This window comes from Ascaphus truei, chromosome 7 (assembly GCF_040206685.1).
Source record: "Ascaphus truei isolate aAscTru1 chromosome 7, aAscTru1.hap1, whole genome shotgun sequence".
NCBI lineage: Eukaryota > Metazoa > Chordata > Amphibia > Anura > Ascaphidae > Ascaphus > Ascaphus truei.
The window spans coordinates 34,899,720-34,915,989 of record NC_134489.1 but is presented as its reverse complement, the minus strand read 5'-3'; the positions used below and the strand labels follow the sequence as shown (position 1 = coordinate 34,915,989).

Genomic DNA, 16,270 nt, shown 5'->3' with positions numbered 1-16,270 from the left:
GCTAAGTACAGCTGTGGACACTATATAAATAAAGATATACATACGTACGAACATCCTGTTTTTCTTAACAACCACTGTTACATTTATAAACTTCTATGCCAGACTCTTGTGATCCTGGACTCGGCTCTTACTCATTTCATACCAGTTGCTGAGGTAGCTAAGTGCAGTTTTTCACACTGAAGCCTATCGCATTGCAGCAAGGAAAGACAAAATTCTTGCGCCCACGTACACACGGCGACTGGGGCTTGCCCCGTAGAGGTCTGTGCTCTGGTGTGTGGCTCTCACCGCCGTAGCGCGCGCAGCAGCGGCCACTGGGGACGTGGCCTTATGGAGCAGTTACATGGCGCACAGATTATAATAAGATGCAGCAAACTCATTATATTGTATATATATATATATTGTATTTGGGTCAAAAAAAATCCGCCAAGTGTGAAGTGGCGTAAACTTTTCTTGCCAACAATTTGCGTCAAACATAAGAAACACGGTCATACATTTGACACAAACGCAAGCAGAAAATGGAGCAACGCGCAAAACGAAAATTTCTACGCGCACTTTATTTACGTTGACATATCCGCCCCACCCCAGTATCTCTCCACTTCATATATACGCACAGGGGAGTCTGAGAAGTCCGGGTCTGCAAGGAGTTTACGGGTCTCCCTTAAAGGAGCAATTCAAGCAATTTCCTTTATTATTATTTTTTTAAACACAGGATTGAAGCAGGGGGTCTCCGGAGCTGATCCCCGTTCATTTCAGCTCCAGGGACCCCCTGCTTCCCGAGATAGAGCCCACCGTATGGGGCGTCGGTGTCACAGCAAAGTTTAAAACTCCAGCGTCACTTGGGCCAATAGGAAGCCGCACCTGATGATGTCACGGCTTCCTATTGGCCGGCAGGGCGCGGGAGCTTTGAAACTCCGCCATTGCGTGAGCCCTGCTAACCGGTTACCGGCGCCCCCCACGGAGGTAAGTATCTCTGGAAGAAAGGAGACCCCAGGAGCTGAAATTAACGGGGTTCTGAAGACCCCCTGCTTCAATCCCATGTAAAAAAAAAAAAGGGGGGAGAAAAAAAAATGGCCGGCTTGGATTGTCTCTTTAAATTTAACGAGATGTATCAACCGCGCCGAGCGTTTTCCTGGTAAAGTAGGACAGTGAGGCAATCGGTTTGCAAGTGGGTTGAAATGTTGAGAGCGTTCTCATCAGCATGCAGAACAGTCACAGATCTTTCCATGCTCTGCATATCAGAACAAAGCTACCCCCCTCCCCTGACAGACCACGCTCAAAGCAGCCCTGGGAATCCCACAGACGCAAGGGCAATTCCGCGGGGCTCACGTCAAAAGAGACGCTCTCCGCGTGACGGATCAAACCCGTCTCGTTCAAGCTCCTGTCTGATACGGCAGATATACTGGGACAGGGACAGAGAGGCACAGATGGAGTAAAACCAGAGGATACACTATGTTAAGCCTCTCAGCAACTGCTCGTGGACATTTTAACTTATATTTAAAGGGCCTATAAGTGGGATACCCCTGCATACCCTGCAACTGTGCCTATTTATCAGGGACGCTACGTGTTTGAGTAAGAGCAGCTTTGTCCATTAACGGTTTTGTGTATGGTAAGCTGCATGGGTGAGTGGCCAATGGCAATCCTCAAGGGCCACCAGCAGGTCAGGTTTTCAGGATATCCCTGCTTTAGCACAGGTGGCTCAATCAGTGGCTCAGTCGAAGACCTGTACTGAAGCAGAAACTGGTTGAGCCATCTGTGCGGAACCAGGGACATTCTTAAAACCTGACCTGTTGGTGGCCCTTGAGGACAGCTGTTGGCCACCCCTGGGTTAGGGGACTTCCATGGACACTGCTTGGATGTTGCTCCATCCAGCACGAGCAGAGAAACTGCAGTGGTACCTCTCTTTATGTGCAAGATGTCCCAGACCCATGGCTAGCAGTGGGTGACCTTCGGAAAGTCATGTTCCATGACCTCTTCCATACATTGTGCCACGTGTAGCATGTATTAGAGTGTAAGCTCTTCGGAGCAGGTATGCACTGTGCTTCCGCAATGCAACAACATGTAGAAATGAATGGGCTGCACACTTCAGAGGCCAGCGTCTTCAACCACAAAGCTACCACGCAGTTTGCCTAAAGGGGGGGGGGGGGGGATTGTTACTATGATTTTAAGCACAGAGCATAGATGATGTGGATGGTACAAAGTATTTACAGACCTGTGCAACCATCTCAATATATGCAGAAAATAGAATCTATCTGAAGCCGCGATCTCACAGTGACCGTGCTCTCCTGTGCATGCAATGCCTTGTATGTAATGTATAACCCGGCTCACTTAATGTAACTATGTATTTGTAACCATGTATCTGTCATCATAACTCTGTGCCCAGGACATTCGTGGAAACGAGCGGTAACTCTCACTGTATTACTTCCCGGTAACACATTTTATAAATACATAAATAACGAAGCACAGTGTCACTGCCTCTTTAAAGGCTCCTGGTTCCCTGCCTGAGCCAGAGCCCGGGACCTCAGCTGTGCTGCATGTTATAGCAGCATCTATTATTGACAAGGCTCTGATAGTGCAGCTCTGGGGAGGCAATAGTAACCCTAGATTAGGCCCCAGAGAGCAGCACAGACCCAAACTGTCTGTGACAGCCAGACACTGTGCGGTTTGGGACAACCCTAAGCAAACCAGCCACAGGCGTCCAAATTAACCCTTCACTGCCAGAGGGGCTTGCAACACATTGCAGAGTAATATATACAGTATATATAAATATATAAATATATATCAAATCAAAATTTTACTTGTGAGCACATTTACATGTCTTAGGCTGCGCTTATAGTGCCGGCGACGCGACCGTCGCGTCAAAACTAATGCATTGTTGCCATCGCCGGCACTTATAATGCACGCAACGGCGCGACGGAGCGACAGGGCTACCAAAAATCTGGTAGTCAGTGTTATTTTTTCGGCGACGGTCTCCACTTGCGGGGGAGAGCATCTCCGTCCCTCTGCCTTACCCCTTTGTGACATCGCTGTGCTTGCAGCCAGCGACGTCGCCTAAATTTGAAATATAACTATCGCAATGGCGACGTCATCGGTCGCGCCACAGTCTGCCTTAGGTCTGCAACCCGGCTTTTCACCATTATCAACTAGCCTACAGTGCTTCCACTGCAGCAAGGGATTCTGGGAAATGACATGCAAATGAGCACACGGTGCCACCTTTTGTCTTAAATCCATTACCTACCTGTGTCTTAAATTGCAGAGCCAGTACAACCAACCTCACACTGATGAGACCCAAAAGGTCGAAACAGCTATCTGTGAGCTGTGTTTAAAACAGCGAGCATTGGCTTAAGGGTTCCATGTTATAATGGATTTAAGACGAATGGTGGCACTGTGTGCTCATTTGCATGTCATTTCCCAGAACCCCTTGCTGCAGTGGAAGCACTGTATGCTAGGTGATAATGGTGAAAAGCCGGGTTGCAGACCTGTCTAAGACATGTGAAGGTTTTCAATCTCCTTTTCACCTATATATATATATATCTATATATATATATATAGATATCTATATATATATATATATATATAGATATATATATATAGATATATATATAGATATATATATATATATATATATAGGTGAAAAGGAGATTGAAAACCTTCACATGTCTTAGTAACAGTGTGTGTGTGTGTGTGTGTGTATATATATATATATATATATATATATATATATATAGATATCTATATATATATATATATATATATATATATATATATAGATATATATATAGATATATATATATATATATATATATATATATATATATATATATATATACACACACACACACACACACTTGGGAGATATAAAGCAGAAATACTACATTCCCCCTTTTTTTCTTATTTCTATATGTATAGCATGTGACAATGTATAATTCAGCAGCAGAAGGAACACAGGGCACAACGGATTTGCAAATCTAAACTCATTTATTTGAGCCAACACAACGCTTCGACCTCAGAGGTCTTTATCAAGTGACTGGCATAACACACAATCCCAAAAAACAGCATTTAAATAGCACCACAATCCCCATAATGCAATATGTCCAATTAGCAAAGACAGAAAACATGTGATAATTGGACATATTGCATTATGGGGATTGTGGTGCTATTTAAATGCTGTTTTTGGGGATTGTGTGTTATGCCACTGTCACTTGATAAAGACTTCTGAGGTCGAAACGTTGGTGTTGGCTCAAATAAATGAGTTTAGATTTGCAAATCAGTTGTGCCCTGTGTCCCTTCTGCTGCTGATTCAGGACTGGAAACAGGCTTTCGTTCAATCACGGGAGCACCGGTAATTGTATCATTTTAAAATAATTGTTTCAAGGTGTGCAGCATTCACTTTATATGTCTGGACAATGTATAATTCTACATTCTTGCCTAAAGCTAGGTCCCGCGTGCGGCCGCCTCTTACCAGCGCCTTACCTGCTCCCTGGCTGCCCCCAGTCCCCCCTCGCTCCCAGACTCACTGTGCACTGTGATGCGTCAGCCGGCAGGGGCTACAACCAGTTTGTGATCCTGAGCCGTGACGCGTCACGTGGTGTGGCAGGATCCAATCAGAGAGGTGGGGGAGCGAGGGGGAGAGCGAGAGGTGGGGGGGAGGGGGAGAAGTCTGCTGAACTTGTGTGTGTGATGGTTTTTTTTTATAGTTTGGCTGGCGTAGTGGCCCCGCCCCCTCATCATGGCCACGCCCACACAACCCGTTTTGGCCACGCCCCCGCGCCTCAGAACGCCGCCCGCAGATCGCAGTATAGCGCTCTGCACTTGCTGCCGTGCAGGCGTGTGTAGTGGGGCCTCAGCCTAAGCTGGCAATCATTCAGTGCTCCTGTTATAAATCTGTCACAATCCTGACTGTGCGCCTAACATAATTGCTGCCTTTTAGTTGCAATCAATTCTTCAGTCAGTGTAACTCAGCAGCTACAATGTATCCTTATATTACTAAGGTAACGTTATCTATTGTTACAGTTTGCAGCTCAAACTGCTGGGAACATTGGCAACACATTACCACAAACAGAAAACTGTTGCAAAGCTCTTGCACTGCTGGGGAGGTGGGCTAGAACATGCTATCGAAATCAAAGGATGCTTTAAAACTCATTAAAAATGGCATTAAGATTTGAGTAATAATAATAAAAATAAATGCAGCAAGTTTTCTCTAATCTATTTAATAAAACACAACATGTCACGTCTTACTGCTTTATCTTGACACAAAGGCATATTCGTCCTGCATCCGTTTGCTCCAGATTTGGGCTCGTGATATTTGGGCGTCGCTAGAGGTTGATGATGATGATGATGATGATGATAACATATGTATTATACTGGGGGGTACCGAATTCTGTTTGTGTGCGGCGTCAACCTCTTTATTGGCGATTCCTGGACCTGACGCCGCTACCCGCAGAAAACGGTACAAAGCCGAACTTCCCCTTGGAACACACGGTGAGCCGCTCTGAGCAGCTGCCGTTCGGGCCGCTTTCAGGGGCTTCATTAAGTAGAAGTTACTCAGTAAAGAAAAAGAAGGATCATTCTGCCGGCCCGCGTGTGCACATCCAGAGTGCACGTTTGTGAACACTGGAGCATGTTAGAGGTAATGGGGAGTCTGGGAAGTCGCGTGTGAGATGCGGATAGAGAATGGTGTTACAATACTTTACAGTCTGTGTCAGATTTCCCACTAGGCCCGGGCTTCAGGCGGCAAAATTTGGGGGCAGCAAAAAATGTCCACCCCCCTGTATAATTTTGCCGCGCTCTCGGGCTTATCGGTACTAATGGGTCTGTGTCAGCCACCTGGTTTCTGCTGCCCTCCTTTGGAATCCCAGTGGCAAATGACGCTGTGGGTGCCCCCACCGTGGCGTCACATGGCGGTTCGTTGCCATGGCAACGTGAAAAATGATGTCATGCCCATGACATCATATTTCTATGGCACCGCGCTGCTGTGTGACGTCACGTTCGCGATGTCATTGGACGCTGGGATTCCAAAAGGAGCCGGAGGGCGGCAGAAAGGAGGCGGCCGACACAGGCAAAGCGCCACGGGGCCCGGCGCTGTTTCCAGGCCTTTATACCAGGAGAGGGACGTCAATATGTACGCACTGAAGGGGATCTCCATCCTGATCTTCACCCTGCAGCGCACATCCCACCTCTGGAACAGGCGGCATCAGGCAACTCCAGTCCTCAAGGGACATCAACAGGCCAGGTTTTGAGGATATCCCTACTTCAGCATAGGCGGCTTAAATAAGTAGCTGTCGGAGACGGCAAAATGTAATGTTATATAATGACATGCAAATTTGCACGCTGAGGCCCAGATTCGCCAAACGGTGCTAAGCATCAGCACGCCTGTACTCCCATTGATATGAATGGGAGTAAAGTTGTACTAAAGCTTAGCCCCGTGTGTGGATGTGGGCCTCAGTGCGTCACTTCTTGCTTCCTGCCCACTGTGGCCGTAATTATTTCCCTAAAGGTTCGCCTGCGGCATCTCATGCACTCTCCGAATCAGGGGTGGGCCAACTCCAGCCCTCAAGAGCTATCAACAGGTCCGGTTTTCCGGATATCCCTGCTTCAGCACAGGTGGCTCAATTGAAGACTGCACCACCTGTGCTGAAGCAGGGATATTGAGGACTGGAGTTGGCCACCCCTGCTCCAAACTATCATTCATCCATGCCAGATCCATAAACTAAGAGAGCGAGGTAACACTCCTTGTCCTTACAGAGGTTTATGGAAGCAGTAATACACAATAGGTTGTTTCATTCCAGCTACAAACCTCCCAGGCCCTGACACACTCACTATGACTTATTGCTCCTTAATTAAGTGACATTATGCAAATGAGGTCATTAATCAGTTCATACAGAACTCATTTCGGACAACAAACAATTGACCCTTTCCTTGCTGGGAGAGCCCGAGTGTTACAGTCAGTCTGGGTGCAAAGTTATATGGCGTTATGTCTGCGGCAGTGGGGGCTCTCTGGCTGCAAAATGGTTAATGGATCAGCACCATCGTTCTTCATGAAGTTATACACAAGGTATCAAAAGTATCTCCTGAAGAGGTAACCCAAGAGCTTTTTGTCTTTAACATTTATTTATTATTTGTACCCAGGGTTGAAGCAGGGGGTCTCCGGAGCTAAAACCCCATTTCATTTCCGTTTCGGGGACCCCGTGCAACCGGAGATACTTAACTTCCATAGGGGGCGCCGGTATCTCTCTGCTTCTTAATGCTCCGTGTCACGTGGGCCAATAGGAAGCCCCCCCCTGATGATGTCACGGCTTCCTATTGGCCCGCGGCCATCATGTGAACAATTCCAGAGCGGCTACCGGCAGCCCCTACTGGAGGTAAGTATCTCCAGAAGCAGGGGGTCCCCGGAGCTGAAATTACTGCGGTTCAGCTCCGGAAATCCCCTGCTTCAGTCCGGTGTAACATTTTTAAATAAATGTTTTTTTACAAAAGCGCTGGGATTCCCACTTTAAAGGAGCAGTCCCTCCTGCTGGTTTTATTACGTGTGGGAAGCAGGGCGTCTCCGGAGTTGATCCGCCCACTGGTTCCATAGGTACTTACCGGGGAAGGTTCCATAGGAACTTACCGGGGAAGGTTCCGTAGGAACTTACCGGGGAAGGTTTCATAGCTACTTACCGGGGAAGGTTTCATAGCTACTTACCGGGGAAGGTTTCATAGCTACTTACCGGGGAAGGTTCCGTAGGAACTTACCGGGGAAGGTTTCATAGCTACTTACCGGGGAAGGTTTCATAGCTACTTACCGGGGAAGGTTCCATAGGTACTTACCGGGGAAGGTTCCATAGGCACATAGCGGGGAAGGTTCCATAGGTTCTTACCGGGGAAGGTTCCATAGGTACTTACCGGGGAAGGTCCCACCAGTAGAATCCCTTGTAGTGGAAACATCTTCAGCGTAAGGCATGTATTATACTAAGCGCGGGCGCGCTAGCGTGAGCGAGCATGGCAATGAAAAATACCAGTCTTCCTACGACAGTGTATCCCCTGCCGACGCGCACGGCAGACAGCGCTGGCGCGGAAGCTTGGTGGAAAAACACAGAAACGTGACACTGGGAGCCAATCACAGTGAGGCCTACCCTTGCAATGTCATGGCCACGCCTCCTAGCCACGCGCACCATCGTTTGGCCTGTCGGCACAAAATATGTGCACCACGTGCACGCGCAATGTCATGCGCGCGCCTGCGCTTAGTATAATACATGGCTTACGCAGGCCAATAGGAGGCTGCAGCATCATCCGTCGTGGCTTCCCATTGGCTCGCGTGATTCAGGCATTTAAACACCTGGGAAGTAACGGGCGTCACCTTCCCAGGTAAGTATCTCGGGAACCAAGGGAGAAATAAACGGGGTTCCACTCCAGGGACCCCCAGCTTCCCACCTATATTTACGCAGAGGAAAGGGGAGCCTAGGGGAGCTGCTCCTTTAACGTGGTGTGATAAATGCTTATCCATATTCTACACCAGCGGTGGCCAACTCCAGCCCTCAAGGGCCACCAACAGGCCAGGTTTTCAGGATATCCCTGCTTCAGTCATAATGACTGGGCCACTGATGGAGCCATCTGTACTGAAGCAGGGATATCCTGATAACCTGACCTGTTGGTGGCCCCTGAGGACTGGAGTTGCCCACCCCTGGTGTAAGCGGTGTTAGGAGGTGTTTGTTCTGCACGCAACATTTTCCGGCCTAAATGGAAAGTTACATGTAGACCACTGGAGGTCTCCTGATTTCCCATAATCCTCTCTGTATCACGCTCGCTCTGATTGACCACCCACGGATTCCACAAGTTCCATTCCCATGGTGTCTAGGAAGGTACAGAGACACGTGAATGTAGCTCGTCTATACTTGAAAGCTGTACAGGAGGAAGCTGGTATTCACCCATTCAATGGCAGAAGGGCCTGTAAAAGCATTATGGAAGGACGCCTGGCGAAGGAGGCGAAGGACGCCTGGCGAAGGAGGCGAAGGAGGCGAAGGACGCCTGGCGAAGGAGGCGAAGGAGGCGAAGGACGCCTGGCGAAGGAGGCGAAGGACGCCTACCAGTGATCAAAGTGGGATGGTATCTGGGGAATTCTCCTTTTATTTACAGGTTTCTAGGTACACATTGCTCTGCATATACCTTAGATACACATTGCTCTGCATATACCTTAGATACACATTGCTTTGCATATACCTTAGATACACATTGCTTTGCATATACCTTAGATACACATTGCTCTGCATATATGTTAGATACACATTGCTGTACATATATGTTAGATACACATCGCTCTGTATATACCTTAGATACACATTGCTCTGCATATACCATATTGCTCTGCATATACCTTAGATACACCGCTCTGTATATAACTTAGATATACATTGCTCTGCATATACGTTAGATACCCATTGCTCTGCATATACGTTACATACACACTGCTCTGCATATACCATATTGCTCTGCATATACCTTAGATACACATTGCTCTGCATATACCTTAGATACACATTGCTCTGCATATACCTTACATACACATTGCTCTGCATATACTATATTGCTCTTCATATACCTTAGATACACATTGCTCTGCATGGACCTTAGATACACATTGCTCTGCATATATGTTAGATACACATTGCTCTGTATATATGTTAGATACACATTGCTCTGCATATACCATATTGCTCTGCATATACCTTAGATACACATTGCTCTGCATATACCTTAGATACACATTGCTCTGCATATACCTTAGATACACATTGCTCTACATATACAGTACCTTAGATACACATTGCTCTGCATATACCTTAGATACACATTGCTCTGCACATACCTTAGAATAGATGCACATTGCTTTATATCTATTATAAACATGCTTTGCTCGGCTACTATAGATACATATTGCTCTGCACATACCTTAGATATACATTGCTCTGCACCACAATAAACATTATTTGCTCTGCAAATATAAACGCAACTGCTTTGCAAATACTGTGGATTTACACTGCTGTTCATATACAGCTCATGGCTCTGTAACTTGCATGGACATGCACATCATTGGGATATGTATTGCTCTGCACATAATATAAATATACATTTTCCCGCATGATTAAGGTCTGTATGATGTATGATTAAGATCTTTGATACTCCGCTAACAATACAGATTCTGTGCAATGCTTTGTGTAGCATGCAAGTGTCCAATATCATATACATAGACATTGCAACACACTGCAGATATATATATATAGATATAGATAGATAGATATATATATCTATATATATATATATATATATATATATATATACAGGCATACCCCGCATTAACATACGCAATGGGACCGGAGCATGTATGTAAAGCGAAAATGTACTTAAAGTGAAGCACTACCTTTTCCCCACTTATCGATGCATGTACTGTACGGCAATCGTCATATATGTGCATAACTGATGTAAATAACACATGTGTAACAGGCTCTATAGTCTCCCCGCTTGCGCACAGCTTCGGTACAGGTAGGGAGCCGGTATTGCTGTTCAGGACGTGCAGACAAGCGCATGCGTGAGCTGCCGTTTGTCTATTGAGCTAGATGTACTTACTCGCGAGTGTACTTAAAGTGAGTGTCCTTAAACCGGGGTATGCCTGTATATATATATATATATGAGGTATCTATCTATATATATATATACAGTAAAAAAAAAGAAATATATATATAAATATACACACGTGCACACACATGTAGAGAGCAGCTCACCTCTTTCTCTGACATGTACAGCTGATCTCCCTTTAACACCACATATCGGTTCTTCCAGATCTCCCTGAAGATCCCCTTCCCGCAGTATTTCCGAATCCAGCCCACTTTTTCCGGCTGACTGCAGGTCTGGTTCCCATCATGAGGGCCCTAGCAAGTCAAAAGTGAAATGATGAGACTATTGTATGCACAGTAGGACAAGGCAGGGCCCATCACATTCACCTGAAGGCCAATCTGTATACTGTATGCTGTCATAGGGAAGACACACACAGCCCAGCATGAAGTGACAGCCGGGTCTGCATGAGACCCTGACTATGAACATAACAGTGTCTGTTACATACACCTACAGATGCACAAACGGCATCATTACATCAGGCTTGTGCTATAGCTTCTATGGGGCTGCTAGCAAATAGCATCCTAGTTCTAATACACACAAATTAATTATAGTGTATATATATATATATATGTATATATATGTGTGTGTGTGTGTGTGTGTGTGTAGAGGTATCAGTACCGTGTTAGCCGAGCATTAATAATCAAAAATGAATAGACGATAAAATTCTGTGGCTAACTAAATGCTTTTATTTAAATATATATATATATATATATATATATATATATATAACATATTAGCTAGTAACTGAAAACAAGGCACAAAGAACATACATATTAATTGTGTGTGTGTATATATTTATAGATATATATATATATACACACACACACACACACACATACATGTCTACATTATCTCTCTCTCTTTATATTAACAAATGCTATCCTGCTGAGAGCACTATACATGCAATCTTTGCACAGAAAGGGGCCAGTGATTTACAAGCCACAGACACACACACAATCCCCTTTCTGCAGATCTAATTCATGGAAATCCTTGTGTGTTTGCACCTACCCTCTTTGCAGAAAGATTCTTCTTCATGTTGCCCTGCTGGGTCCCGGCTGAGGGAGGGGACAGCAGGCAGGGGACAGGGGGGATGTGATCCAAGAGGCTGTGTGTGTATCCAGCACTGTCTCTCTGTATCCTTCTATCCTGCACATCAGACAGGAGATCTGGTTTCACTAAGTCCAGCCAAGCCTCTTTAACACACACACACAGACATGTCCACACACTCACACCAGACACACACACACGCATACATACATACACACACACACAGCTCCCCTCGCTTCTGTCTTCTCTCTCTGGCCAGCAGCTCCATCTATGGTGAGTCACACAGTGATGTCAGTAAGATCAGTGTAGAGTGCACATTACATTACAACACGTGAGGAGGGGTCTCCTTTGTTTCTCATTCATTCCCCTAAGCTGGGGGGGAGGGGGGGGCGAGGGGATGTGTCTGGTTGTGCAATGCTGAGGTCCCCTCACGCCTCTGACTACCAGTCACTCATTCCTAGATGTGGATTGCAACCCATCTCAGAGGATGAACGGGACATCCCCCAGGTGGGGGACTGTTTATAGGGTCCTAGGTGCTGGTAGCCTAAGCAGTGCAAAATGAGTGAGTACTGTAGGTAATACCTTTATTATTTGGACTAACTTTAAAATATAGGTTGTGTTGTTCCTCTTAGTTTTACCTACTGTTCAAGTACTCACTGACCTTGGGACTCTAGGAGACAAGGAGTGACCCACACAGCTGAATATTTACCAGGGAAGTTTTGGAAAATGTATATTTTTGTCTATTCTCCCCCCCCCCCCCCCCCCCAAATAAAGGTTCCAGCTGCACAGCAAAAGAAGAGATCACGCAAATCTAGCTGGTAGGTTCACACGTCTATTAAGCTGGGGGATCTTCTTGACGCGCTGTACTGCGGCGGAGTTCCCATTAGGCCCGCGCGTAGAGCGGCATATTTTTATTTGATTTTTTTTCCCCATATGCAGAGGCCCCGCTCGCTTACCCACTGATTGCCGGGGGAGAGCGTGGGGCCTGCATAAGGCTGAGTCCATAGACATTAAGCTCGAGCGGAGGAGCGCGGAGGCTGAGGGAAAGCGGGTGCTGTCCAGGGGCATGTCTATGGGCGGGCCAGTGACGTCACGGAGTTGGTTCGCCCTCATTGGGCGAACCGCTCACGTGACCGGCCCTGCGCGCGTAAACTAAAATTTGATTGTCGGCTACGCTTCCGCACGCTTGCGCGAGCCCCTGCTAAAGCCGCTCTCATTGTGGCTGCAGGGGCTCACTGACACGCGTGAGCGGCTAAGAGCCGACCATGCCTGCGGGCTAAGTGTCTCTTACCTTCTCCTTCTGTAGCATTGCAGCGTCAAATAATGCTGTGACATCACACGGTGACGCGTGGCCAAGACCACGTGAATCACATGGCATCGCGTTGTCATGAAAATGCGTCGTCGCATGACGTTGCGGCGTTATTTGATGCCGCAGAAGGAGGAGGCGGCCCTGGGTAAGTACCTATGGGCGGCTACATTTTAAATCTGTCCACTGGCGCTGTATGAAATAAAGTTATTATTAACCCCACCGGCAACAAGAAAATTCAGATAACTTTTTTCCTTTCTTTTTTTAACTCTTTAGTTAAAGATTGTTTCCATTCTGAATACAAGTACAATTAGGGAACAAACTGACGGGGGAGAGAACAATAGTAAATCGTCTTACACAAATGTAGTATTTCAGTGAGGCGTCTTGTAACCCTTTTGCAATTCGTGTAAATTATACCAGTAGACAAGGGCTGGAATGAGAACTTTCATTTTATATAGCGCTTTTCTCCCAAAGGGACTCAAAACACTTCATAATACAGCGCGTAGAATTTCACAGGCACTGTCCCGAAGAGCTTACAATTTGTTTTTGGTGCCTGAGGCACAGGAAGGTAACTTGTCACAAAAGTCAATATTAGGGTTTGAACCAGGCGCCCCTACATTGTTTTCCGAGTCGGCGCTTTAACTCACTGAGCCACTCATCCTTCAGAGAAACTACACCCGCAAAATGACATTTTCACAACAATTTTATAGGCAAGACCTGAGAAATGTGTGTATTATACACAGAACCTATATATGCTGCGCAAACAATGCATGTCTGTATTACATGTAGAATGTATGTAGACAGGACAGTGCTAGTCTATTACATATAGCAACTATATAAACAGGGCAGCCTGTCTATATACACTGTGATGCATTATACAGAGACAGGTATGTGAATGTATTATATGCTGAGTGCTACATTACCTGTGTTATATTCAGAGAGGTGTGTATCTGTATTACACACCATACAGGGTTAAACAGGCGATTTGCAGGACTCCTCAGAAAATCCTTCACAACAACAAATCTCTTCTCAGGGATAAAAAAAAAAATCTTTTGGTGTTATTCACATCTGGGGATTACAATAGATGTCAGAATCCTCCGCACAGGACAATCCTGCCATATATATCGTCTGCTTAGAGCCCTGTGCCTCTCTATTACAGGGATACCTGACACACGCCCGTTAGCCACTGCAGGGACAGCTGTGAACGCAGGTCATCTGTGAACGCAGGTCATCTGAACACAAAACTCACAAACTTACATACAATTTCACCTTTCTCGGACCAAGCACCGATTACAAGGATTCAATTAACCCCGGCCAAGTCTTCTTAATTCAGTAGTTGGAGAGAACCTCCTACTGTCTCTTGTCAGTTCTTACCACTTAGATTGTAAGCTCTTCAGGGCAGGGACTCCTTTTCCTAATGTTATGTCTGTACGCTTATTATGTGTTATAATTATTATGTCTCGTGTTACTGCTGTGAAGCTCTACAGACATACCCCGGTTTAAGGACACTCACGAGTAAGGACATATTTTCAATAGCCCCATACCGTGTCCGTACGCTCGCTTTGCGAGTACGGACACTTATTCTGCCCTACAGACAGCCGTAGTAGTGACACGCCGATTCCCTTCGCCCAATAGGCAAACGGCAGCTCGCGCATGCGCCTGTCAGCACGTCCTGAACAGCAATACCGGCTCCCTACCTGTACCGATGCATTGATAAGTGAGAAAAGGGTAGTGCTTCACTTTAAGTACATTTTTGCTTTACATACATGCTCTGGACCCATTGCGTACGTTAATGCGGGGTATGTCTGTATAGTGCTATGCAAATAAAGATATACGTACATACATGTTGCAAGCCCTTCTGGGAGCAGAGGGGTTAATCTACGCCCTGTTTATTAGTTGCAGAATTGAGGAGTGCCGTCTTTATTTCCCTGGACGAAACCTCCCTTACAACCTAATCAATTCAAATTTGGAAGGCAGTTCCTTAGCAGGAAGGATTAACTAGGCCCGACACAGTAGGGAGTGGGGGAAATCTCAGTTCTCTACTTAAGTAGAGTCTTATTCTGTGATGCCGTCTTCCCGAGCAGAGGGAAAATTCCAGCCCCGTTGAACGGAGCTGAAATCTGTCCAAGCAAAGGGAAGACGGCTTCAACGATATCACATAACTGGGAACACCGATAGCGCTGGATCAGCTGATGTCTGGGAAAGCAGTGTATCTGTAATGTTCTCGCCCCGGGGTGACACAGCCTCTCCCCCTTTATCCTGCGGCTTTCTCCACCCCCCCCACGACAATTGTCCCTGGGGATCTGAAGCCAGCAATCTGTTTGTGATACTCGGAGGAAACAAAGACGGACAAAAGAACGAGGCCATTGCATTGTTTTCATTCAGTCATCAGCCACATTCCTGGAAGTGTTGAGGTGCTGTCCCCGTGTGCTGTAGAACTAATGACATTGATGGTTCAGACAATGCAGTGATCAGCGCAGTTTCTGGTTTGTTTCTTTTAGAACAGGGGGGGCCAACTCTCGCCCTCTTGGGCTACCAACAGGTCAGGTTTGCAGGATATCCCTGCTTCAGTACAGGTGGCTCACTCTAAGCCACCTGTGCTGAAGCATGGGTATCCTGCATACCCGACATGTTGGTGGCCCTAAAGGACTGGAGTTGGCTACCCCCAAAGAATGAGCCACGTGCTGAAGCAGGGATATCCTGCAAACCTGACCTGTTGGTAGCCCTTGAAGACTGGAGCTGGCTACTCCCGTTTTACTGTATAACTATTAAAGAGTACCCGTCCATCTCCAGAGATAGCGAGCCGGCACTGGGAACAGGAGGAGGTAGGTGCTGTTCCCATGTGCTGGTCCGTCATTCCCACCCTCCTTGCCACATTCTTTGTCACATCTTGTGATGGGCCCACCACCCAGCATCCGTGTGGTGATTGGTCTCCGGCTCGTTCTCCATGTTTGTCTACGGAGACGGGCCAGCTATAAGAGAGGCAGCCGATTTCAGTCCCGTGGTGGTTGCCGACTGCCGTATGGACTAAGCGGGGCTCCCTGAGGTTGTGCCGGAGCGGCCCGAAAGCGAGGCCGTGCTCTCTCCTACCGCGGGAGATTCACATGTGCTGCTTGGTGACTTGTATCCAGCGCCACCCACAGACTCTGAGTCCTCACAGGAACGGAAGCTGCACCGGGAAAGGCATTGCGGTGACTGTCTAGGATTCCCCAGTATGGGCCAGGGATGGCGAGTATAGCTCTGTTGTGATATGGTGAGAGCCAGGAGACC

General features: G+C 46.7%; 1 protein-coding gene across 1 annotated transcript in view; it reads right to left on the bottom strand.

Annotated features, from left to right (window-relative positions):
• The window catches only part of PLEKHO1 (pleckstrin homology domain containing O1), a 28,011-nt gene extending 15,987 nt beyond the window's left edge, over positions 1-12,024 (bottom strand). Inside the window, exons 1-2 of the mRNA XM_075607634.1 lie at positions 11,656-12,024; positions 10,755-10,901 (exon numbers count right to left, since the gene is read on the bottom strand). Of these exons, the coding sequence (XP_075463749.1) occupies positions 10,755-10,901; positions 11,656-11,898 (390 nt within the window). The 5' untranslated portion in view covers positions 11,899-12,024. The remainder of the gene's footprint in view (positions 1-10,754; positions 10,902-11,655) is intronic.
• Between the last annotated feature and the right edge of the window lie 4,246 nt (positions 12,025-16,270).